Source organism: Leuresthes tenuis, unplaced genomic scaffold (assembly GCF_036924035.1).
Source record: "Leuresthes tenuis unplaced genomic scaffold, fLeuTen1.0.hap1 SCAF_18, whole genome shotgun sequence".
Classification (NCBI taxonomy): Eukaryota; Metazoa; Chordata; class Actinopteri; order Atheriniformes; family Atherinopsidae; genus Leuresthes; species Leuresthes tenuis.
Window position 1 is genome coordinate 21,578,794 of NW_027325372.1, and position 24,914 is coordinate 21,603,707.

The 24,914-nt window shown below is 41.0% G+C and overlaps 1 protein-coding gene across 3 annotated transcripts in view; it reads left to right on the forward strand.

Moving 5' to 3' along the window:
• khdrbs3 (KH domain containing, RNA binding, signal transduction associated 3) overlaps window positions 1-24,914 on the forward strand; it is a 108,766-nt gene that overhangs the window by 33,686 nt on the left and 50,166 nt on the right. For all 3 annotated transcript variants that reach the window (XR_011908358.1, XM_072369880.1, XM_072369879.1), the window contains exons 2-3: window positions 14,495-14,613; window positions 23,399-23,515. Coding sequence is in view for 2 of the 3 variants with exons in the window: in XM_072369880.1 (XP_072225981.1) it covers window positions 14,495-14,613; window positions 23,399-23,515 (236 nt within the window). In the remaining variant the exon portion in view is untranslated. The remainder of the gene's footprint in view (window positions 1-14,494; window positions 14,614-23,398; window positions 23,516-24,914) is intronic.

Consider the following 24,914-nt stretch of genomic DNA (forward strand, 5'->3'; position numbering starts at 1 on the left):
AATTCTGATCAGGTGTAAGATCTTTTTTGCTCTGTTTTTACTTAAAAAAAAGTTCAATACCTCTATTATATCCAGGTACTGAAGATGGGGTTAGAGTCAGCTGCATATCATCTGAGTGTGGATCCCTTGGGTTCTTATATGGGCGAGTCTTTCCACATGGCAGCTATCTAGGAATTGCGTCAAGTGCGTCATTATCCCCCTTCCAGTGGTCATTGGGGCATAAAACCTGTCGTCACATCTAATCAAAGCTGCTCGCAAAAATTAAGTTTGTAAAGTATCAAAGTCTCATGTGTCAAAGCTTGCCTGCACTTTGAGAGCGACAGGGAGAGAGAGACCTCTTATTTGCATAAAGAAGTGAAAATGCATGCAGAGAAGGAGACTGAAATAAATACGCTCAAGGGAAATAAATAAGGGGAGAAAATGCAAAAGCAAAAATAATGCAAAAGTAAATACATGGGAAAAGAACATCGATTTGATTGATTTAATTAAGAAATACATTTAAAAATGAAAATAAGTTAAAGAAATATAAAGGGAAATAAATAGGAGGGAAATGCAGAGAAGTAGATACAGTAAATGTGCAAATAAATTAATTAGAACAGATTAAATCAAACAATGCGTTTAAATAATTGAATGAGAAGGAAAATTAATCGAGGTATTAACAATTAACTAATAAAGTTTAAAAGAAATCTGCTGAAAATTAAAGAAAAACGATCAATTCATAGCACAAATTATACAGTTATTATGGGCTGAATTAATTTTTCACATTCAGCACATAGTTGAGCTTTTCTTTTTACAAACTTCCAAAAAAGGGAGTCAAATGCATGGCTGCAGCCCACAGAGACAGCTGGAATCCATTTAAAGTGCACAGAATCTTAAAAGTTTCCGTTAGCATCGTCCTTCTGGCTGAGTTTGACCTGCACGACACAGATGAATCTAAAACAAGAACAGAAGGCTCACAGTTTTCCTTACAAACATTGAAGTAAAATAAAACACTGCTAGTGTTGACCTTTCTCTATAAAACCAGCCCATCGTTTGGAGTCATCCTCACCCCTAATTTAAATGAAAAATCCCCCCTTTCCAGTACGGTCAGCCATTCAGACTTTTATGTGCTTTGAGGCTTTGCTTCATTCATTTTCTCAACGTAGAAATGAGGTACATGTAACTGTCAGGAAACCCTATTTCTGGCCAACTGGCAATATCCACAGTGTGCTGATGTTTCGCTCCACCCTAAAGATCCCTGTCTATTTTTTCCCTTGTTACGCTCCCTGTCCTATGACGGCCGGTGTTGTTAGGATTAGGGTTAGGGTAATAGAAGGTACAGAGTCAGGCTTAATTTTTTGGTTTAATCTCTCTAAAAAGAATGACCCTCAGCTGATACCGACTGTTGATGTAATTAGTTTTCCCTTTAATGTTTGCATTATGACAACATAACTGAATTGCAGTATTTCATTACTCCATCCCTCTATCTATGAATGAGCTGGAAGTTTTTCGTAGAGACGTATGAGAAAAATTTATCATAACATTTTGTCAGTGAAAAAGATAAAAAAAAAAATGTATAAGCCCTTTTAGTAGGTCAACTCGTTGCCGACTAAAATTACTTTTCAGTGCTGAATATACCAACAGTATGCTGTTATGTCAGTGCATCCGTTTTAAAATCAGAGCACATGAATTCCATATTACAGAAAAGCCACTAGTTAGGAAACCTACAGAGCTGCACACGAACAAATTTGAGATGCAACATAATGATAACGTATAGTCGAATGTTCTTTAGTGAAAAGTTAAGTCTCCATAATTGCAAGTAAAACCATCTAAAGTCAAATAAATGGAAGTACTCAACCACAATAATTGGCACAAATGTAATTTCACTCTCAAATTAATGATTCATGGGCTAATGTTTAGCATCTTAATTTGCTCTCCTTGGTTTCCTGTTCCGATGATGGCTGCCACTATACTCTTTCAGCAAAATTTAGCTCCTGTGTGCCATTCGTAGCAGTCTTAGGCTGAAAATGCAGGGTGCACATGAAAAAAAAAATAGGTGTATATAGGTGAACAATGCTTTCTGTGTGCGCGCCTGGAAATAAGAGACCAGGATGTATCTGTTTCTGCTCCATTCAACGGTATCACTTACAGTAACTCTATATATTGTCATGGGACGCGGAGAAAGCGCCGGAGTACTTTTCACTGCTGTTCAAACTGTGTCTGAGGGGGCAGGAAGGCCGTGATGTTATGGGCCTCACGCAACATCGCTGAGAAAACGTCCGTAATTGTACGGACATTTTAATTGAGAATAAATTAGGAGATAAAAGCTTCGTCTTTAATAATTTGTCCCTGGTTTTTCATTGAGGTCAGGTCTCCTGCAGGCAAATGATGTGTAAGTAAAAGTTTCTCCTGCAGGTCCGGCAACTATTAAGAAATATTAGGGCCAAGAGGAATGATCGCACCAGCTGCATTAATATTTGATAGTCATGAAGTCGTTTTAATCTCCTTTTGTAATTAAACTTTTGACAGTGGTGTAATGAAGGTTCAGCAAAGGAATTTTGTGGAATATACATATCACATAACTATTTAATTAGTTCCTGAAGTAATTAGAGAATTTTTGCATATACATTGGCTGTAAAAGTAATCCGTCACGAGGAGATGATGTGGTGCGTTATTCCACACGAGGAAAGAACAAAGTGATTGTTTACAACTTTGCAATTGTGCAGTCCGACTTGAATAAAAAAGCAAAGTGTTGTAAAATAAAAGCAAGACCAAAGAACACGGCGATCCCTTTTCCCTTCCTCCTTTGTCTCAGCTCTCAGTTTTTCGGTTGGTATTTTTCCTCCCCTGCAAAGTAAAGTTCAAGGTCAAAAAAACACCTTCTTTCAGCTTGACCATCCATAAACATAAGCCTGAGATGTTTCCCGCTGTGTGCGTGTCGGAGATCAGATCACGGCATCTTCCACTGCCACTCGTGACATTTACCACTTTCAGCCAAAGCCCTCATCCTGAGTGAGTAAACTTTCTTCTAAAACGCTTTGGATCCTTAATGGCCTCAAAGTATTCACATAACTGTAGAAAGTTCATTGAAGAGCCCAGCGAACAAGGAACAAGAACAAATGGAAGGTTTGAAGGATTTTTTTTTCCTCTCAAAGGAGAAATATCATCTGTGCAAGCAACTCTGTTAAGGAAGCGTAGAGTCAGTCTTCCCTCTTTAGGCCCCTCTGAGACTCATTAGGTCCTCCCTCATAACTGTAAAACTCGTCACGGTCCGCTCCCTGAGCAGTAAGAATAAGAGGGATCTTTTTAAGCATCTGGAGCTGCTTTAAAATGTCTAAGCTCAGCTTAATCAAGACATCTTTGTTTCGATCCAGTGTCTCGCTCAACTTTGCTCATGCGCTACTTATTCCTGAGCAGCCATTCTTTGCACTGCAGTAGGTGGCTGCTATATTGTTTGGAGCAATTCTGAATACTTCACACCCTATTTAATAAAGAGATGCTCCTATGTGCACTGTAATAGCAACCAGCTGTTAATGTTGCAAGGCGCACTGAGACTGTGAGGTGGTAAATTAACGTCAACAGTAACTTTCAAAGCTGACTGTGATGTAAGCACTCTTAGTGGTAATTACTTTATGGCCTTGTTTGGTGATATCAGCAATTTGTCAACATGTTTGAAAAATGCCTGTCCAAGCGGCGCCCAATGTGAAAGTGAAGATAACAATACAACCGCTGCCTAAAAAGTTGGTTCCGTGGCCGAGTTTGTCCAGACTAACTGGGCGCTCACCACAAAAGTGACAAAATCGCATGTGGTCGCTCTGGTTGCTCAAATCGCGTCGCTTGCAGTCACCTGGCAGGCAGCGACTGAAGGGGTAGGTCTTTCAAACAGCAGGCATATATAATAATCCACCTATGCATCGGTTCCCTCTTTCACCATGGATCGCACTCCGGACAGCCTTCTTTGTGTTTGCGATGGAAACGCAGGGCCGTTGCCGTCGGTGCATTACGTCCTGAGAAGCTCTGGGAAACCTTCATTGTTTTCCTCTCTTTCTGCCTTTTTCCGCTTTTTCGCCTTCAGAATCCAGATCGGCCCACAATTGGCTGTCGCTGTGGTCGCACCGCAACCTCAATCTCAACTTTCGGTGTGACGCTCAAGTCACTCGCGTTGCTTCGCTCAAGTCGCTCACATCCCGTGGTTCGCATCGCGTGGCTCCGGTCACTCATCGTCGCCAGTATACAGTGAAAATGAACGGTAGCTGTCGCAGTCGCTAAAGTCACTTTTGGTGTGAGCGCCCAGTCACACCTCTTCATGGTGTTGCTAGAGCAACCGTGACGGATCACAGCAATTCATGTTACGCCATTTCTTTAAAAGCTGCCTTGTTAAGAAGGTCAACGGATCACATTGAATCTTCTCTTCAACTCCCCCTCCTGAGTATGAACGAGGTTACAGTAGCGGGGAAAATGTCCTTTTCACCCCCCAGCAGAACCAGAACCTGATAACTGAAGGCTCTGCTTCCCATTCTACTTTCAGAAACTTTAGGAACCATAAGTAAGCCTGCAGTTTCAGAGGGATATGCTCTTTTTGGAAAACATCAAACTGTGATATTCGTAAGATTAGATAGAGCCTGGCCATTAAGAGCTTTATGTGTGACGAGAAGAATTTTGAAATCAATTCTTCATTTAACAGGGAGTCAATGAAGAGAAGCTAAAGCTGGAGACATACAGTAGAATCTGTTCTGCTAATGCTCACTGCAGCGTTTTGGATCAGCTAGAGGATTTTCAGATCATTTATGGGACAGCCTGATAGAAAGGAATCAGCCTAGTTTGTGCATCAGCCTCGATAGGATGTTCCTGATATTAACAATATTGCGAAGGAGAAAGAAGGTGGTCTTCGTGACCGGTTTTAGATGGGAGTGAAAGGACCGATCCCGGTCAAATGTAATTTCAAGGTTTCACACGGTTGTACTGGAAGGTAAGGCATTACCATCCAGAGACACCACACAAAGCTCGACACTTTCCTGAAGTTCTGAGGTCCAAAGGCAACAAATTCTGTTTAATCTGAATTTAGAAGCAGAAAATTCAGAGTCATCCAGGTCTTTATGCCTTCGAGACATGCGTTTAGTCTAACCAACTGATTGGTTTCATCCGGCTGCATAGATAAGTAAAGCTGAGGATCGTTTGGGTAGCAGTGGAAATTTATGCCACTCCATGATTAACTCTGGTGTGTGACGAAGACTCACTGTTCACATGAGCCAACTGGAATCTATCTGAGTAATATGACTTAAACCAACGTAGTGTGGTTTCTTTTAATCCCAATAACATGAAGAATGTTGCGATCGATCGTATGCAGCCCTGAGATCTTTGCTGTTTCTGTGCTATGATGTGCTCTGAATCCCGACTGAAACTCTTCAAACAGATTATTTCTGTCTAAACAATTTCTAAGTTGAGCTGCAACAGAAAAGGAAGATAGGACATAGGTGTGCAAAGGTTTAATTACAGCAAGCTTAAATTAAACGTCTGTGGTGCATCGCCTGCCAATTAAGATAGATTGATTAAATCCAATATGGAAGTCTGAGTGAAAGGGAAATATCTGATTGGGAGAGGGTCTAAAATACAAGTTGATGGTTTAGTTTATGTCTGCTCAGAGAGCTCAGTGGCACAAAAACAGTGGAGACATAATTCAGGTTCCAAAGATGCCTGTGAGGCTGCTGCCCTCGATGGTATATCAGTCACGCTCTGTAAGAAAATACAGTGAGGATGTATGATATCAACCTTCATCTGTAAAAGTGTCTAATGAATTCAAATGAATAGACAAATAAACTTCTACTGTGTGGATATGCACTCCGTGGCACTGACAACTAATCCCTGATTCCAAACTGTCATCTGATCTGTGGTAATAAAACAACAGAGGATGTATTTGTAGAGCTGAGCCGAGTCTTTGCCAGCGCCTCGCAGCGGATGCCAAACACCGTCTCCGCGTGGAAACCAGTGCACCGCTGCTGGAGAACATCAAGTACCTTATTTCATTTACATTATTGATCTTCTTTTCCATCTTGAATTGTTTGATGCTCACCACCATGAAAAGACGGAGACCACCTAATTGATTCGCCTCAGTTAGGAACAGAGGGTGACTGAGCTTGTTGCGATCAGAGGGAAAGCGTTGCTGTGAGGCTGAGTGTTAGCTGCACAAATGCTGGAGCGTAATGTGCACAGGATGATATCACAAGCGCTCACAATGTATCCCTAATGCTCGATGACTTACTGTGGAAATGAATTTCTCCATTTGCCAGAATACGAGGCCGCAAACACTTTTAAGGAGCACTTTCAAACATTTGTCTGCAGTCTTAATTGACAGGCAGTGAGTAAATGAAATGAAAAATGAAGGTGGTCTGCTCATTATGAGTTATGATGATTCAGTGTCTTTTGATAATGCAGACTGAGATGAGTCCCAGATAATGATGTACATTAAGCTGCACGGTTTTCATTTTCTTCTTCAAATCTCTCCTCCGCGGCCCCCCCACCTTTTTACAGCCTAATGACAGTTTTATGGGAAACTTCATTAGGCGAAGGGATGTCGAAACGATAAACATCAGCCTATAATTGTGGGATAAAGTGGCTGTGCTGTGGTCCTGTCAGGTTAACAGAAAATAGGTTGGGGCATAATAGGTTTTGTTTTTTTCTTTTCTTAATGAGATATCTTTCCAGCTCTTCTTTACTAGCTGCTCATCCGGGCCGTAGCTCAGCCACTGGAGCTCTCGCTGCTCTCAGTCGAAGGGCAGATAGTCTGATGAAGAAGAAAACATCTAACTTCCTGCGGTTGCCTGCTAAACGCAGATAGTGATTAATCCGAGCTGTAATCGCAGCTGTGGACAGCAGAAGACGGTGTCTTCTAGAGTTAGACTACCATTAGGGAATCATACGGGACTCTTATCAAGCATCAGATCCCAGCCACTCTTGTGGCTGAAACACGGGCGGCTCTTCTGAGCACAGACACCCTGCAGAGGATAAGGTTCCAAGGATAGGTAATAGCCCTTCCTTGGATTTGAAAAACACCCAGCGGAATAGTCCTGAGAAGTTTGGAAATATCCTGCAATGGTCCCACTGACCATAACATCTGGCACTTGCAACAGTTAAAAAACAGATGTGGCTGTTGGTGACTTTGGCCTCGTCATAGACCATCAAGTCCATGTTGGACATCTCGTTTGTTTTAGGGATTTTAGTTACTCTCCATAAGCAACAGAAAAGCAGTTTTACCTCAGCAGTGATGCTTTCCCCATCTATTGTGTGAAAACAGAATATTTTATCATGGGAATAGAATAATATTAACCTACATAGGACTAAATTCACTCCATATTCAGCATTTTGTTTTTCTCATACAACTTTGATTGTTTTCTGTTTAAATTGCAGTGGAACTTTTGCCTGCTGTTCACAGCACAACCAGAACGTCCTAAATGATGTCTCCCAGTGACACTCAGAAATGCACTTTTTAAGTTAAGTCGTGAACAAAAGGCTCAAAGTGTAGTTTAGGATCAGAAGCACACGTGGATCCTGTAACTATCCCAGTGATGGGCAAACAGCACATCTGGGTTATGTGGTATGCTGTCGCACAAGGTGTAGAAGTCTGCCGCAACTCTATAATCTTTAAGGTATTAAAAAGTATTTTTAAAGCATTAATAGGGCCTTAAAAGTCCAAGCTCATGCACTTTAAACAACCCAGCCACCCAGAGGGATCTTCAGGGAAATTTAACGTCCTTACACAACCATTTTAAATGTGTGACTCACCCTGAGGGTAAAAAGAGCATCCCTAAAGCCCGCATGATTTTTTTTGCAGTGAAAATCCTCTTTTTGTATTTTCCGTCACGCTGTAGCCATTACCAATGAGTTTGGTGGCTTTGGACCATATGCTGAGACTCACTTCCATAAGAGGACAGAGTGTGACTTCAACGGAGATCCACAGAGTGGAGTGTGTGACTGGCTGGGTGTATTTATGACGCTTCACAGGCCAGATACTAGAATGAAAGAGGCACCACTCGAGGGGCTCTCTGTCTTAATCCGCGGACATTATCTCTACACTGTAAGCAGGTCTTGGCTCGTTACCTCGCTGTAGAGAGCCAGGCTGGCAGGGTTGCGGGGAGAGAGGCAGAAAGCGAAGGGGAAAGAGGGAGTGCTTTGCCCGGTCGCCGAGAATGTAATCTCCAGATTAGGGGGCGAGACGAATTCCTGCTGCCAGCCTGACCTTGTCAAGGCAATGGAGGAGCCAGAGTGAAATTGAGATTTCAGGACAGGAGCGAGTCGAGACGCTTTTCTTTTTCTTTTTTCAAGAGCGTAAGCATTTTTCTTTCAAGGGTCAGAGCCATGACACCATGATTCACACTAAATGTGTGTGGTCACACTCACAGAACACATGAAACGTGTGCTGGGGAAAGTGACCGGACCGCCCCAAACCTTGGGCACTCAGTCAGTCAGTCAGTGTGCTGCCGGTTTGGAAAGAAGGTGTTTGTTCTTATTCATTCAGACGGGGAAACAGCAGGGTTTTTGACATATTCGTCATGTGTCTAGACTGTGATACTAATTATGACAAACGATTGGAATGCTGCTAGTTAAAGCTGAAACGTTTCTGATGATGGATTTATGGTTTCTGGTTGGACGTAAAAAGGAAAAAGGCCTCATGCAGCAGCGTTTCTTTCACATGTTTATTCGTAAGACTGACCGATATCCAAATGTTACTCATTACTGTGGCCGGTGGAAAAATCCACAATAACTTTAAAAAAAAAAAAACAGTCAGTCAAACTGTTTTTCAGGTTTATTTTGGATTTTGTCTGTTATTTAGCAAATAGATGATGGTGAAGATATGATTGTAGCAAAGGAGAGATAAAGTCCGTAACCATGAGTCATACAAATAAAAAACAGTAGCACTTAATGGCATATGAAAAGGTAACCGGATAAACTGATAAACACACCGATTGAAAATGCTTCACTTAAATCTTAACTTTTCATTTTAGGACAAGATCATTAAGTAATGATCAGTTTGGATTTAGATAATTGGTATTTGCACCCCCGCTGGGTTTAAAATCAGAAATGTTCCAACCTCGAGGATCCCAAATGATGAATAAATGATACTTTATTCTCTCTCTGAAGTGTCATTTAACAACAAAACAAGCTCCTTTTTCTCTATTTCGAGGAGGTTTGGAGTACAGTCGCCGATACTTAGTGTGTTGTGATCAGTTGGTTCCTGGAGCTTATTGTTAGCCAGTTTGAGCTAATTACAGTCAGTTCATTTAACACGATGCCATAACAGCGACTTCACTCTGTAGTTACACAGTTATTATTATATATCTGAACAAGAAGCTCCACTGAAAACCCTTTTGCTTTTTTTCATCGTTGCTAAACTTGTGAAGGTTTGACTTCATTTCCTTTCATTATTTCCTTCTTTGTGGACGCCACCCTGTTCACATTGCCTGGTTGTCACAAGCTGCAGCATACGGGAAACGTGATCTGATCTGTTTCAGTCTGCCCCACTCCTAACCCACCTCTCACAGACTGAGGAAAAGATGTTTTCTGTATGCGGAGGATTTCACTTTGTTCAGAGGCTTGAATATTCCTACAATTTAGTTTTATTATCTCAACTGTCTGGGTGACATCAAAGCCCTTTGATTGTTTATTTTTCCATTTGCATTCTCTGCTGGATGGAACCCGTAAAACGCCGTGTTTCTGTTGGAACATTATGTTCATTTGACCCGTAATTGAAAAACAACAAAATAATAAGTCTGTCTGCTGCATACAGTATCAGTTACACAGAGGAAGGGGGCACAAAGCAGCCGATAACCTTCCATTATGACATGTAGAAAAAAGTGTTCTTTTATCAGCGGACAAAAGGAGAAACTCTGCCTTCAGATTTTCAATTCAATTATTCTTGAAGAGAAACACACCGAGAGCTAAAGCGTTTCTCGGGTAAAATGAGCGGTGTAAATGATGATAATGTTCATAAAATACCAATGAATACAGAAAAATTGTTCGCTTCTCTGGGACTTTGTGATTAGGAATGTGAGCTGTGTCAGCTGGAGATAACAAATTTAACTCAACAGACAACATTTTACATCAAACACAATGAAAGATGCCAGTGTTACTAAACAGAAATGTCAGATGCTTCTCCTCCTGTTTGAGGCCAAAGGCTTTTATTAACGCAGTACAAAGGCAGATGGAAGCCTGACAATCTGTCTTCATTACAGCTAAAAGGTTTCTGGGAGAAGTGTGCATCGCCTGGGGGGCGCCATTGTTAGGTAAACACCACATTTAGATACACACCTGTAGGTGGAAACACTTTTTTTATTTTTATTTGGACATTTAATTCAATGCAACAGAGAGTTGGTTCCACATAATAGAGCCCCGATACTGGGTATAAACTGAAGCTCCATCCGCTCTATGAATTAAATATTGGCTGAGTTTTTATTTTTGTTCGTGTTACCGAAGCCTCTGCCGCAGCTTTCAGTTACACTGTAAAAAGGTGCCAGTGGCGCTCTAATTCAACGTGCCAACTGAAAATCTGGGATAGAAACTGATTTATATATATATATGAACTGATAAACAGGATAAGTTTTTGGATGAGTAGCACCAGGGACAATGTAGATCTCAGAGAACCTCTGTTCTTTCTTTACCATTTACTCAAAGGCACCAAAAGTTTTAGAATGACTCGTCCCAGCCTGACCTTATAAATGAGATTAGAACTGAGTTAGTCACAGAATTTCACAGAAAAGGCTCACAAGAAATTCAGCTACATGTCGATTTATTCAGCGTCCTACATCTCCATACATGCTCATACACGATGGCGTCCATTTAGGAGGTAGGAGGGGCAGAAGAGAAGGCACCAATCCATTGGCCTTCGTACAAGAGACTTGGTTGCGTTCCCCAGCACCCCAAAAAGAGGTTAGGGCAATCCAACCATAACGAATAAACCAATAAACAAAAGAATGAAGTCTTCCTTCATCGAAGGTGGCGCTTAGCTTCTGGAAAATGTTATTGTTCGGAAACCATTCAAGAAAACGACATTTTAAGTAGATAGCATGGCTTGAGTTGCTTATGGTAAGTTTTACCATTCTAAAAATCCTTGTATATTAGCCTAGAAATATGAAACAGTTTCGGTGGAGCTCTAAAATGAGAAAAAACTATGCTGGTCAATAAAATTCAGTCATGATAATGGAAGAAAGAATGACCATACAGTTCCCTGATAACAGAAGCACTAACAAGCCTATGAGCTAGCCAAAGAACCTGTTTTAAACGACATGTTTAGATGCGTTACATGTTCACCACATGAACCTATTAGATGTCAGTTTCTTTGTGTCGGCACACCCACTGTGCAAATGATGTAGCTCACCGCTCGAAATGAACTGACCCAATTGCCTCTGTCTCCAACTCCGCTCTCCAGCTCGCAGCTCACGTCATGCATAATCCCTCAGAATCTGCATAGCTTATGAATTTTAAATGGAAATGCCTAATAACGGGGCTGCTTTAAAGCGATTCCACTTCTAATGGGAAGGCAGACAGCTGGGATGGCGTCCCGTCGAGGGGTGTCACCATCCTGGCAGATGGGTTTCACTGAGTGTAAATATACTTTGAATTTGTACAGGGGTAAATATGAGAGAACATTTCACAGAAAAAGCTCAGGGAAAAGTGGATACTTGATGGGACAATTTGTTTTTAACATTGCTTAGCTGTGCAGAGAAACATATGGAATAAAGGAACTGTGGAATATGTTAAGGTCAGCCTTTGCTCCAGCACTCTGGTCGTTATGTGTGTATATCCTGTTCCCCCGATGAGGGGTGTTGGTACTTCATTCCTTCAGATCAATAAGTCATGTACCCTGGAGGAGCTATAATGTCTGTTCTTCATACTCACGGACACACACAAAACACCCATCAGAGAGGGATCCAATCACAGGGCCTTAAACTTAAACCTTTATTATGCTTGTATGGCTTGAAAGTCTTGATTAATCTGAGAACCTTTTTTCATGTGATCAATCTGTTATATCACTGAGTTGATATACGCCCCTAATGTCAGATTTATAATACACGTGTATACCTCCAGCAATATGTAGGCCACGTAGCCATAGAGTCAAATATTGCATTGCCTTGTACTCCTTCATTCCATTCACATCTGTGAGCAGCATATTGGCTTTAAAAACCGTGTCTACCCACTGAATTCCCTCCATTGTTCACATAGTTCCACAACTCATCATTGTTATGAAATGGAAGAGTCACATATAAAGAATCGCATCCATTATGGTGATAAAAAAAAGCTTTCTAAAGACCTTTTTCATTTAGTTCTAGGATTCTATGTTTCAGCGGTAATAAAGCTTTGTGTTGTCCCTTTTGAGCCGCCAAATGTTGTCAGAGCAGAGGAATCCGAACGAGCTGGTGGGAAAGAAAAGAGAAACAGCAGGTGCATTGTACCCGTCTCAGAGATGCATGTTTAATCTCTTCCGTTTAAGCAGTGTAATGCCTCTGAGGTGGAGGAGGTTCCCAGCTCCCACCGCCACGTTTTCTCCCATAAACTGCTCTCAAAGAGGAACTTTCAGAGAGATTCTGTGGTGACATGCTGATTCTTTGATGCCAGAATTAGCCCTTTTGAAGCTGCACTTTGAGCCTTTGCACCCGCTGATCGATTTAGGTTCAGTTTGAGTCCCAAACACTAACTTTTGGGACCAAAGTGTGCCGCACGCACACATCGTAATCTCAGTCACAATCTCCCACCACATCAGAGCCTGAGTGTTTTGAGGACAACGCCCGGTGGAAGGAGAAAACTCTGTCTTGGCATGTTGCTAGGCGATGCATTAATATTAATGTTGTCTTTGCTCAGAGCGTGTGCACTCTCTGCCCCCCTGGGATAAAATGAGGCTTAAACATATCTCCATCTCACTGATACTTCTTTTATCCTACTTAAAACTCATATCAGGTTTTAATTACACTCTGCTAATGCAGCGCTGCAGAGCATTGTTGGGGAAGTCACAACTGCCTCTCTGCTGCGTCCCGCTTGTGTTAATTGAAAAATGTGGAATGCTTCCTCGTGTGGCGCTTGGACACGTGAGCACGTTTAACGTGTTTTCCGATTGAAACGGCTTTTAAAAGGTTTTTTTTTTCCCCTCATACTAACCATCGAGGCAAATACTAAGCACGCATACAAAACCATACTAACCTAACACCCCTCAAAAACCTGAACCTAAAAAAAAAGCCGAAGCTTTTGCCCGTTTTATCACATTTTTCAGCCCCTGCCTATTTAAAAATCATTTCACACAGGAGAAATAAATCTGTGATGGAGTTTGCCCTTCGCCCTATCCTTTCCCTCTGCCGTGCTCTTAGCCTGGAGTCTTTGTGGTGGACCTCCCTGCTCCCTTCTCTGCAAAAAAACATTTTCCTGGCACTGAAACAGAGATGTTATCCATCTGATTAAACGTTCAAGGTTACATCTCCCAATACATCAAAGTCTACCTCTGCAAAAGGAAGAAATGTGACAGACAGTATTTTTGGTAGCCTGGAGGTGCGAGCTCTTGTGTCCTTCCATTCAGTCTTTTTATATAAGCAGGGACCACAGCATATGTCCTGTCTGCCCGAGTAAAACCGTGTTATCTGTTAAAAGCGGTGACTGAGCTGCAGCCAGCAGATGAGGTGTGTGACGCTGAAGGCAGTAAAAACATGATTAATGAGGCTGATTTTCCGGGAATAAAAACCACGTTAGCCGCTATTTGAGTCATACTGTACATTGATTTGTTCTGACAAAGTATACATGACATGTGCAACATGGTTGGAGGTCCTGTTTTTTTTGCCCACATCGACCTTTTATACCTTGAATTATTTGTGTGTTTCATAGTGTTTGATGTTGAGCAAAACAATTAGATGAGATGCTTTTAAAAAAAGAACGCAATGTGCCTTTTGCAGTTAGTAAATGGAGTTATTGAAAAGAAGATTAGTCAGATTAGTCACCCAGTCAGCAGTCTCAAACACCTTAAACGCCTGCCTAAAAAATGCCATGCTGGCTGCAAATAGCATTGTGGGCCTTTGTTGGGTGCCCAGATACCTTTTCATTTTTCTTTTCCAATCGGTTCATAGAACTGCTTTCTCAGGCTCTCTCTCTCAGTTCCTACATGAGAGATGGAGCTTTCCAACATGAGGGCAACCATTGTGCAGTGATGTTCCACCATCAATTGATCAGCCCAGACGATGTAGCACAATGATTGGTTGAATGTACGCGTGGAACATTGGAACCCAGTGGTGGGTGCAACGTTTCAATCTGCTGGCTGAGTAGAGTGGAATACTGAGCAGAGTAAAAGACCTTGAAGGAGGGTTGTACTGCGAGGAGCTCCCCAGTCCCCATAACACTCAGGAGAGGCCCCCAAACGGTTTGATCTGAATAGTCCCAGTTTTATTCTTGACGATGAATACATCCACTGGTTGCACCTCTCCTGTTTCTTTGCTGCTTTTTCGAAAACGACTCACCTCTTTTGTCCTTCCTTTTTTTTTTTTTCCAGAGATTGAAAAAATTCAGAGAGACGAGGGGAAGGAAGAGGAGAAGTTCATCGATGTCGTCATCAACAAGAACATGAAACTGGGCCAGAAAGTTTTAATACCAGTCAAGCAGTTTCCTAAAGTAAGTGACACGATAGCGCCACCAGAGACTTTTCCAAGACCGTGAAGTTCACAGATGGAGAATCCTAGATTGTGTTATTTATAGATAATGAAGCCAACTTCCGTGGCTCTGATGTTGATTTGAATTCCTTCCAACAGCCACTTGACACTTTTTGTTGATGTCTTACGTTATTAGATGTAACATATCATGTGTACAGGCAGAGGGCTGGCTGACAGAACTGGGGTACAACTATGTTAGAGATGTTACTTACTGCCTGAAGAACCGCTGAAGCTTTTGAACCGACTCCTCAGCTCATGTACATAGTCTCCTCCGTTTCACTGACCATGTTTAATGGCACTTTAAAGTCTTAATTTGTTGGTGAATATTTCTGAATACAGTCCCCAATTTTTCGTAAATTATCTAACAACGGATTTAATTTCTTTGAGTGTACAGTGGATTTTTCACGATACATATTTGATTCCAGGACTTTTTCAAGCAGTGAGAACCTATTTTTCTTAAGCAGCAAAAAATAAGACTTAATAGCTTGCATGGTGCTACACAACACACCTCTTGAAATATATAGAAAGTCCGTGATTGTTAGATTCACAATGGGAGACCTTTTTAAGTGCACTTTGGACTCGCCACCAGGAGCCTTCACCAGCATTGCTGTTTTTTGGAGCTCGTTGCATGACAGGGATTTCCCACTGGGAGCATGATGGGAAGGCTGGTGTAAAAGTGAGAGGACTGCTCTAAGAGAGGGGTCATTACTCAAGTTTTCACATCAGCCCTCCAAGGAGCAGGACAGCAGTAACCTGCACTGTGTCGCCTGAGAGGGCAGTGGGAGGGTAACAGAGCACATGAGTAAAACGCTGGACCCATGGAGCTCCAGGTTTAGGTTTCTCTAATTATTCTCGGCAACTATTGATTTGAGTTTTGCTGCTCAAAGTAAAAGAGGAGTAAGCCAAGGAGACAACAGCTGTGTGGAAGCTCAGCGTGAAATCCAATCATGATAAACAAAGATGGTGTGCTAACATGTAGCAGGTATAACATTAATTGTATGGACTACATCATGAGCTTATCATTTTGAAGTGTTGTTCGAATGTATAGTAATGTTTTTTTATACCTTATACAGTTTTCTCAAACTACTCCAAAACACACCTCTAAAAGCAGTGTATAATTGATACTTGCTCGGCTAGCAAATATGTGCTATAAGTATCCCACAATGCATTGCATTCAAGAAAAAAAACTATTTTTTTCTGTATACGTTTAGAAGGATTTAGCTTATTTATTTATGAATTCATAAATTAATGACCCTATTATATGTTGTAGGCGTATGAAGAGTTTTTACAAGATTATAAATTCATCAGTACATATTTTCATATTTTCATCTTTTTCATCTTTTCATCTATTTCAACAGTTGAGACTAATTCAGATATAAATATGTTTTTTAAACGTTTTTTGTAGATATTGAATTTACAGAATACAATTTAGGAATATGTGAATATTACTGTGTGGAGTTGTTGCTACATGTACATATTCATGTACATTTCCTGGGTACAAGTGTTCTATGAATGCTAACCTACAGAAAATAGGGCTAGCAACTTGCTAGCTAAAGTGTTAAGAAATTAGCTAACAAAGCTAACTCCTAACTCATTTGTGTGACAATATTTGATTGTGTTGTGAGTATATGCTTCACAACTCAAATATAGTGACTGAAGGAATCTTAAGTATTCAAAAAAGTAAAACATATAAACTCAATTTAGCCTCAATTTACATGAAAGTGTTTTCTTTTTGTTTTCTTTTTCTACCTGCTAATCACCACATCAAAAATCATCAGTTTTGTGGGGACTTTTTGCAAAAGAACTCTTAGTAACCAGATTCCGACATATTGTAGGGCCCAAATGAATTGTTTCAAACAGTCTTGACAGGCACTAACTATGTGCTACATATAGTGTTATCTGCGGCTGATCTGAGTCACCTGGGTTCACAGCTAAACCGATTTGCTTTGACAGCTTTGATAAGTAGAGCCACTAATATGCTGTTTAGAGCCTCAACAAGCCACCAAAGAAAGACAAATTCAATTTGTTCTAACTGACAGGTAGCAATGGCAAGAGTGATAGGCTGGACTTGAATGGGTTTTCTCCTGAGTTGCAAGAATCACCTTTGGCTTCTGGCATTGAAGTGGCACAACCATTTTCCAAACAGCCATTTAAAAGGAGTTAAATCCATCCTCTGGAAACACAGCTTTTTATCAAAATGAAGCAGGCAAGGACGCCATGTTGCAAGTTCCAGGCTGCTGACTCTGATAACATAGAGCTGTGACTGATGACTTTTTGCTGATGAATTTTTAGACTTTTGGAGGGATAATACTAAAGATATTGTAGCATTTTGTTGTGTGATGTGTAATGCATTCTTAAAAAAAGAAATGACTTGATTAAAACTCAATCTTTGTACATAGAGTAGGATTTCAAATGACATCATGATACATAATGTTACACCAAGTTAACTAAGAAAGTCATATGTACATTTCCTGGATCCATCGGGCTTCTCCTAGAGAGCATCTTTCACCTGAAAGCAGCACAGGCCATTAGTGAGGCGTAAGGGGTCCGACTGGTTTATTTCCAGTTCGGACTGTGGCTTCTCTCTGCGCTGGGAGTGGTGATTTATCCTCCTGCTGTCGTTCCTGTCCTGCTGCCCTCAGCACAATTACTCTGTGTGGCTCTCTTACACCTTCCACCAGAGTCGCAGAAATACATTCAGCAAATGATGAGAAGATGTCAGATGTAGTAGCAACCCTGCCCCCCTGCAACCCCACCCTTATTCACGTTAAATGTGATTAATCAGACATCCTCTCACTTCCTCTGTCCCTTGTCTCCCTAATGGTTCACATGAATCTTTGGCTGGGTTTATGTTTCAGCCGCACGATCAGGCAAGAATTCAGATTCTTTCCACTTCCTTTCTTCCTCTTGCATCCAACAACGCAACAGAGCAAAAGGTGACAGTCAGTGATTAAACACACTGGTTTTACAGGAAGCAGCAGCACAATCCTCTAACATAGACTAAAGATATGAACCCATACAGAATTCCAGAGAGGTTTTTGTCACATAATCCCCCATGATAACCAAAGCATTAGCAAAACCCAAAGCATCAATCACAGTAGCTTTTGATATCTGATAAACAGCAGGGATTACGTTTTTTTGTTCAGTAAGACTCAGATATTTGGAGGATTGTCCATATAAGGAGATGTGTGCGTACCGGCTGGCTGGTGATGTGTTTAAATATTCAGATTAAGACTTCGCCTTGACATTTGCTCGCATTAATCAAACAAATACGAAGCAAATCTGCATGATCTCTTTTTAAATAGTCTGGAACTGAAAATAGCTCTGCGCTAATAGCATCACATCATGTCAGTAAATATTCTGTAAAACACATGCAATATTAGAGTAAGTTGTTGCCATGGCAGATTCGACCTGTCACAGTCTGGAGGAAAAAAAATTCTCATCTATTACCCATGAACTGCTGATTCCCGGCGTCTTTATGCTGAAATATGAATTGACAAATTTGTTCATAATTAATGCCACTTAAGCACAGTCAACTGTGAAACTCACAAGGCTTGACGATTCAACCTAGTTTCCCCATTAAATCTTTTTACTTTTGTCTAACTAGCAACAGCACAAACACGCTTGCTTACTAATTTCCTGACTTTTTTTTCGCTTTTTTTGAATTAGCTTAGAATTAGCCCATAGATCAGGAGCGCAGCCAAAGCAGTCGGTAGCTGCTAAACTGCTGTAGCTAAAACAAAAATCCCATTTTGTGCTCATGAACTGTAACTCTTCCCTCTGATTTCAGACGCTTCAAACAATAGTAAGTTGTAGTGAGAGTGTGAATAGCTTGTCGAGCCTCTAATAACACATTTATTACTAAATTATTTTACAGTGAAGATGACATTTTAGAATAGACAAACAGTCAACAATCCCCCAGCACATTTATTTCAGTGCCTTGATGCTATCTAGCAGGTGAAAATTGCTTCATCATTGCCATTGACAACGCTTCAAACTCAGCTTTTTGACCACTGTAATACACCATCTGGGTCGCTGTAAACGCACTAAGAAGCATCACAGTGACATAGTGTCAGCATAAAACGTGATAAATGCGATGAAATGTTGCAGTTACTTGATTTTAGTTCCTCACCCAGGAGATAGGCTCCAGTTGAAGTTTTGATTCATCAGCACATGAACATCCTGCAGCTCCGTATATCTTACTGTTTGATGGAGTCCACTTTCCATGTCTTGTTCGTGTTATTTGGCCTTGCAATTCTTTACTCTTCTAACGCACTTTCACTAGCAAATAGTTGGGGTCTTGAGTCAAAAGTACACGGTAAGGGTTAGAATTCATGCTAGATCTAAATGTTTATGGTTTACAGATTTTATATCCAATGAGTTGCAGTTTCTGCTGAGTTATGTGAACTCTGCCTTGGAGAGACCAGCAGCTGATTGATGTCATAAAGTACAGCCATGAATTGGGACGATACTCTGAGATGAGATTTGGCAGGAAGAAGGCGACACAGTGCCATCCAACCTTTTTTTTTCTTTTTCTTTCCCTAATTTTGCTTATAGTTGTTTAAGGAAATGTAACTAGTTCTAGTTTAGAGCACCAGTTTATATTTTGCTTAATTTGAAAAATAATACTGCCTACCAAAGATGAGCAGAGCTTTGAGCTGGTGGGCAGAATGATGTATGTCAGTTTCTGCTTCTGCTCAGTCTGACTTTCCCACCTTCGTGTTTTGCAGCAGTTTGTATTTTTGTCCATGATCTTTGGTCCCCACGCTCTTCTTCATATCTGTCTATTTTCCAGCGTTATTGTAGACAGAGGTGAGATACCAGAACATTTGAGAGAAAGGGATTTAACCCCTGGTTGAGCTGTAACTCTTAACCTACTTTAGCTGCATGGGAATCTCAGTCTGCCTAAATGTGTGCATCAGTAATTTATTCCTTTTATTCATTCTGCAAACCAGTGTGACGGCGGGGACCTATGAGGGGACTCAACAGTGTGCTCACTCCTTAAAACTTAATGGACATTAATGAGCATGATGAAACAGAAAAGCTTTCTTTTCTTTTACGGCTGATGGACTCCATTTTGAGCCATTTTACTCTTTCAGAAGATTCCATCTCTGTTTGGAATTGTCTTCTATGGACAACTTTTCCCAACGTAATCGAATCAAGTCTGTGTTCGGTTTTGATTGAGCCCCCACTTTTCATTTCAGTTTCTTTTAAAATGCTTATTTGTATCCTTAGTATGAAGCACAGATGATGCGACTTCTGCACTAGGACACTGAAAGCAGCCCAGCGATGCTTTGTTCTCCATCAGAAAACAAGCCTTTATGCTTGTTCAAGTGTTTTTACCCATCGGCGAGCTTGCAGTTGGGAGTCAGTTGACTGAGATATCTTTCCAAACACCGTGTCTTATACATAACCTGTCAGAAGGACGGAATGGGTGCACAAAAGCTGTAGCAGGCAGAGAGATGTCGGCTGTGTGATCCGGCTCCGCAGATCATTGTTCGAGGGATGGAACAGCTCAGCGATCAAGGCTCTATCCAGTTGGAAATGATGGATGTGTCGGACATCGGTTAAACTCAGCACATTTCCTGACACACTCCGTTTGCCCTGGTGCTCCTGTCTCCTTTGATGATCCTTTTGTAAACCGGAATCCATTAGAGGGTGGGCAAGTTTTCTTTCCTGACGCAGCAATTCATTCAATATGTATGAAATTAGTGTGCAATTTACACAAGTGGAACGGACAAAATGGTTAAAACGGTGCATTAAAATCCCCACATGCTCACGAGTGTCTTACATATTTATCAGTTCAAGATCATAACATTCCAGGAGACCATTGGCTAGTTGGAATTAGCACCCAGTCACAGATCAAAAGCTTCAGGAGCGTACAGTGGCTGAGAAATGCTGGAATTCAGCCTGGCCAGGATAAGAAAAAAAGAACAGCAGTCAGTTACTGCATTAGAGCGAATCACTAAAGCTTGCCTCTCAAATCCCTCACCCAGGAATTGGCAGGAGTTTCCTAATAAGCACTCGCTTTCTGAACAAAAGGCTGAAGAGATAGGTGAGGGGCAGAACAAAACTGGCTTTTTTTTCACCTCCTGCTCACTAATTGATGACCTAGATGGTGGTGGAAGACAGCTGAATAACTCACTGCTATAGGAAAGCATAGAGGGTGAGGCGGGTGGGGGCATTGCTCCCCTTCTGCTTCTCTGACCATCTCCAGCTGCCGGTGCAGTTGTGCTTTGTCTGTTTTAAGGTTATATGGCTTTGATGGGTGTCTGCGCACTACGGACCTAAACATAGTGAAGCGTAGAGTTTGTGGTTTTATGGCCGCAAAGCGGCCGCCTTGTGCAAGTATCTAACCCAGGAAGCCTTTGATTAAAGGAGGTCAAGTTCAATGTATAACACACAGGAGGGTTATGATAATGTTCCACTTTAAAAGGGTGAATTTGAATATTCCAACACTTTAGGTTTTTGTCCGGAGAGCTCCATTTCACAAATAATACCACAACCTTGAATATTGTGTAATCATGACAAATTAGTTCAGTTTCCTAGATACAAAGAAAAAATACAGATCTCAGAAACATTCTCTGCAACGTACAGAAAAGGCCTTCCACCGAAATATCGTGGCTCATTGTTTAATATCAAAGGTAGAAAATCATCACTCAGGGTGCATAATGGTACCTTTCATGACCTGAAGGCTTCCCAGTTTGGTTCCCAGTTTGAATGTTGGCCACGGCCTTTTGCATGTTCTCCCCGTTCCTGCATTGGTTTTCCTCAGATACTCCTAACTTCCTTCCTAACTGTTGGTGCAGTGGGTGGATTTCTGTCATTCGGTGTACAGAATTATTCTTTCATAACTATTGATAGACAAGAAGGTACAAAATGTACCAATTTTCAAGGTACAGTGATTGTATCCTACAAGGGCACAATTAGAGCAATAAGGCCCTTTGAGACCATTCCTCCTCTTTGAATTCTTAGTCTCAATAGAATTTTGGATTTTTTTCCCCTCCACATCAGTAGATGATACTTCCAGTCTCACTTTGACTGATGCAAGACATTTTTCAATCTGACAAGTCTCCAATTTAAGAAGACTTTGTACTGAATAGATTTCTGATCCAATTCTTTTAGTCAGAGTCACTTCTTGGATCACGAAGAGATGCAACCAGTCCGTAAAACTGCTGTATCTTCTAGCTACTACTTCATCTCTACTGCTTCAAATACACCCATCAGTCGTAACATTATGACCCCCTGAGTTCTGACCAGTTACAGAGTGTCTAGTATCAGGATGCTAGTGGGATTCTTTCGGCCCTGTTGGTTGTGGGCGGGTGGGGGAGGGTCTTAGATGTCATCATATCACCATGTTGGTATCATGTGACCTCATAGACCTGGTACCCACCTCAGACTCTTTCTGGTTTTCTTTAAGCCCTTTTCTGAAGCAGATAAAAGATGGCAATAACAAAGGATTCTTAACCTGTTAACACATGATAATAACCTGCATGGACATGTTGTCATCTCGTCTTAACAAGAAGGATCTTGTTCATGAGGTATTTACTTGCTGCTACAGTACAGTTCAAAAGTCTCAAACTGACTTTCATTTTCTGAGGAAAACATGGTTCTTTGCTAAGTTGTCTTTCATGTGTAGACTGGTTCATACCTTAATGTAGGTGCCTTTTTAATGCTTGAATGATTCATCGGTCAGTCTGAACTGGCTTCATGAACAAACAAAAGAAGAAGAACAGAAGATGAGTGAAATGGCAGCCAATGTCCAGACAACTGTTTCTCGAGGTAAGAAGAGAGTCTGGCTGCTTGGGAACTAAATGTAAAGTAATGAGGGGTAGATAACTCTCAGGCACAGTACTATGATATTACATCGTGGGTGTGGAATATGGATTTTATAAAAAAAAAATATATATATAAATATATATATATATTTCTTAGCACCTTTGGTCCTAATCAGTAAATTAGAATTGGTAACGATTCAACAGTGAAATAGAAAGTGAGAACTTGTTGCTCAAAACCTAGTGGGCAGTAATATGACTTACTGTCCCTGTGGGGATGTTTGTCTCAGACTGAGATGCTGTACACGTACGCTGGAGCAGCTTCATATAAAAAGAGAAAAAAAGGTACCCAGGATCTCACTCAGTTTCAATTTCAGTGTGTTTTACTGTCCTTGCTCTGTGGAAATAGTGTCTCCTCTGTTTTATGGGTTAAGAACAGTATTTTTTTTTTGGCTCGGTTTCTATTCGTCAGGTAACACCCAGGCTTTATTATTACAGAGGAAGGCTGCAAGTAGAAGTGCTTCAACCTCCTTTGCATGCTCTCAGGTGACATGTTAGTCATAGTTTTATGTACAGTTTACAACCTTAAAAGACAGTGTACTAAGTGCCGCTTAGTTCCAAAAAGGTAAGTACAAGATTTGGTTGTTAATCCTGCAGCGAGTTACACACATTTATTTTGGTTTGAATACAAGCACCACTGGGAGAAATATGATCATAGATTCAGGGACATTTCATTTCAATTAAATCAGCCCAAAAGCTTCTTAATGCAGTCAAAGATTACCACCAATGGCAGGGTGACACTAAACTATGAATGAGACACCTTATTAATGCTTCGTGGAAAAGCAGCTGGTAAGTTTTCATCAGTGACAGTTGCTTGTTGGGCCACATGTGACACACAGAGGAAAAGTCTCTCTCCTTATCGTTAACACGCAGATTGTGACCGATCGGCGCTCCCTGCTCTTTCTGTTGCAGTTTAACTTTGTCGGCAAACTCCTCGGGCCACGCGGGAACTCGTTAAAGAGACTACAAGAGGACACCCTCACAAAGATGTCGATTCTCGGAAAGGGATCCATGCGAGACAAAGAGAAGGTAACTCTGCAGTCTGATTTTTCACTCTCAGCTCTCTCCCTCTTTTACCTGCACACCATGCTATGCTGCTCTGCCGCTCTTTAACAGGGTTTGAAGGTGTTTGAGATTATTTTGTGTTTTTTTCCATCAGGTTTTTTTCTTTTATCACAAAAACGAAGTGTAAGCCTTCCAACACTCTTTTTTATTCATATTGTTGGTGCGAATGGCGTGTGTTTTCATGTTCAAAGCTAAATAATAAGAGAATAATAAGATGCCGTTTGCAATCATAGAAAAACAAACTGGAAACAGGCGACGGTTTGCTTATGAATGGCTGGAACAATGAACAAATTGCTTAATTATCTTTTCATAGACAACATGCCCATCTTCAGCATATTAAAAATGATCCTGATTAAGTTTCACTTCACAACAAATTGAGAGAACTTTTCTTCACTCACTTTTAATCTTCCCTATCATTAAAGTGGCTGCCTTTTCATGTCGTCATTAGAAGTTTAAGGGAGTGGAGCTAAAAGTTTCTGCCTTTTATCTGCTCGTCTCTGGTCACGTCAGCGCCCTCCGACTACGTTTGATTGACAGCCCTTGGGACGAAAAAAACAGCTGCCAAAACAGTTAGGGCTTGAAAACAAATTTCAAAAGTTTATGGAAATGAGAATGATCGCCAAACATGCCTGACATCCTTCAGAGTCAACACATCATCCAGGCTGATGCCCTTTTTCATCTAAATTCACTGCAAGCATTAAAACAAAATAGGAATTTGTGAAAAACATATACAGTCATGTGAAAAATAAAGTACACCCTCGTTCAATTCAAAGGTTCCACTTGTTAGTTATTGTAAAGGTTATCTGGTACTTTCCAGATATGTTCATTAGGTAAAAATGATTCAATATGTCAACACGTGACAGATTAATCTCTTTGATCATTTATTTAACAAAAGCTTTGTCAAAAAGCAGAATTAGTGTATGAAAAACCTGCCAGAGGGGAAGACATCAGCAATGATCTTAGAGAAGCAATTGTTGCTGCCTGTCTATCTGGGAAGGGTCATGAGGTCATTTCCAAACTATTTGGAGTCCATCATTCCACAGTAGAGCAGGAGTATTCACAAGTGGAAAACATTTTAAGAAGGGAAAGAACACGACAGCACTGCTTAGGCTGCATCTCACCAAGACTTCTGGAACAATGGCGATGAGAGCAAAGAGGAGATGTTTGCTCATAATACACAGCAGCACGTTTGGAGGAAACCAAACTCAGCATATCAGCACAAACACCTCATACCAGCTGTCAAGCACGGTGGTGGAGGGCTGATGATTTGGATTGTTCTGCAGCCACAGGACCTGAACACTTTGCAGTCATTGAGTCCACCATGAACTCCTCTGGATACCAAAGTATTCTAGAGTCAAATATG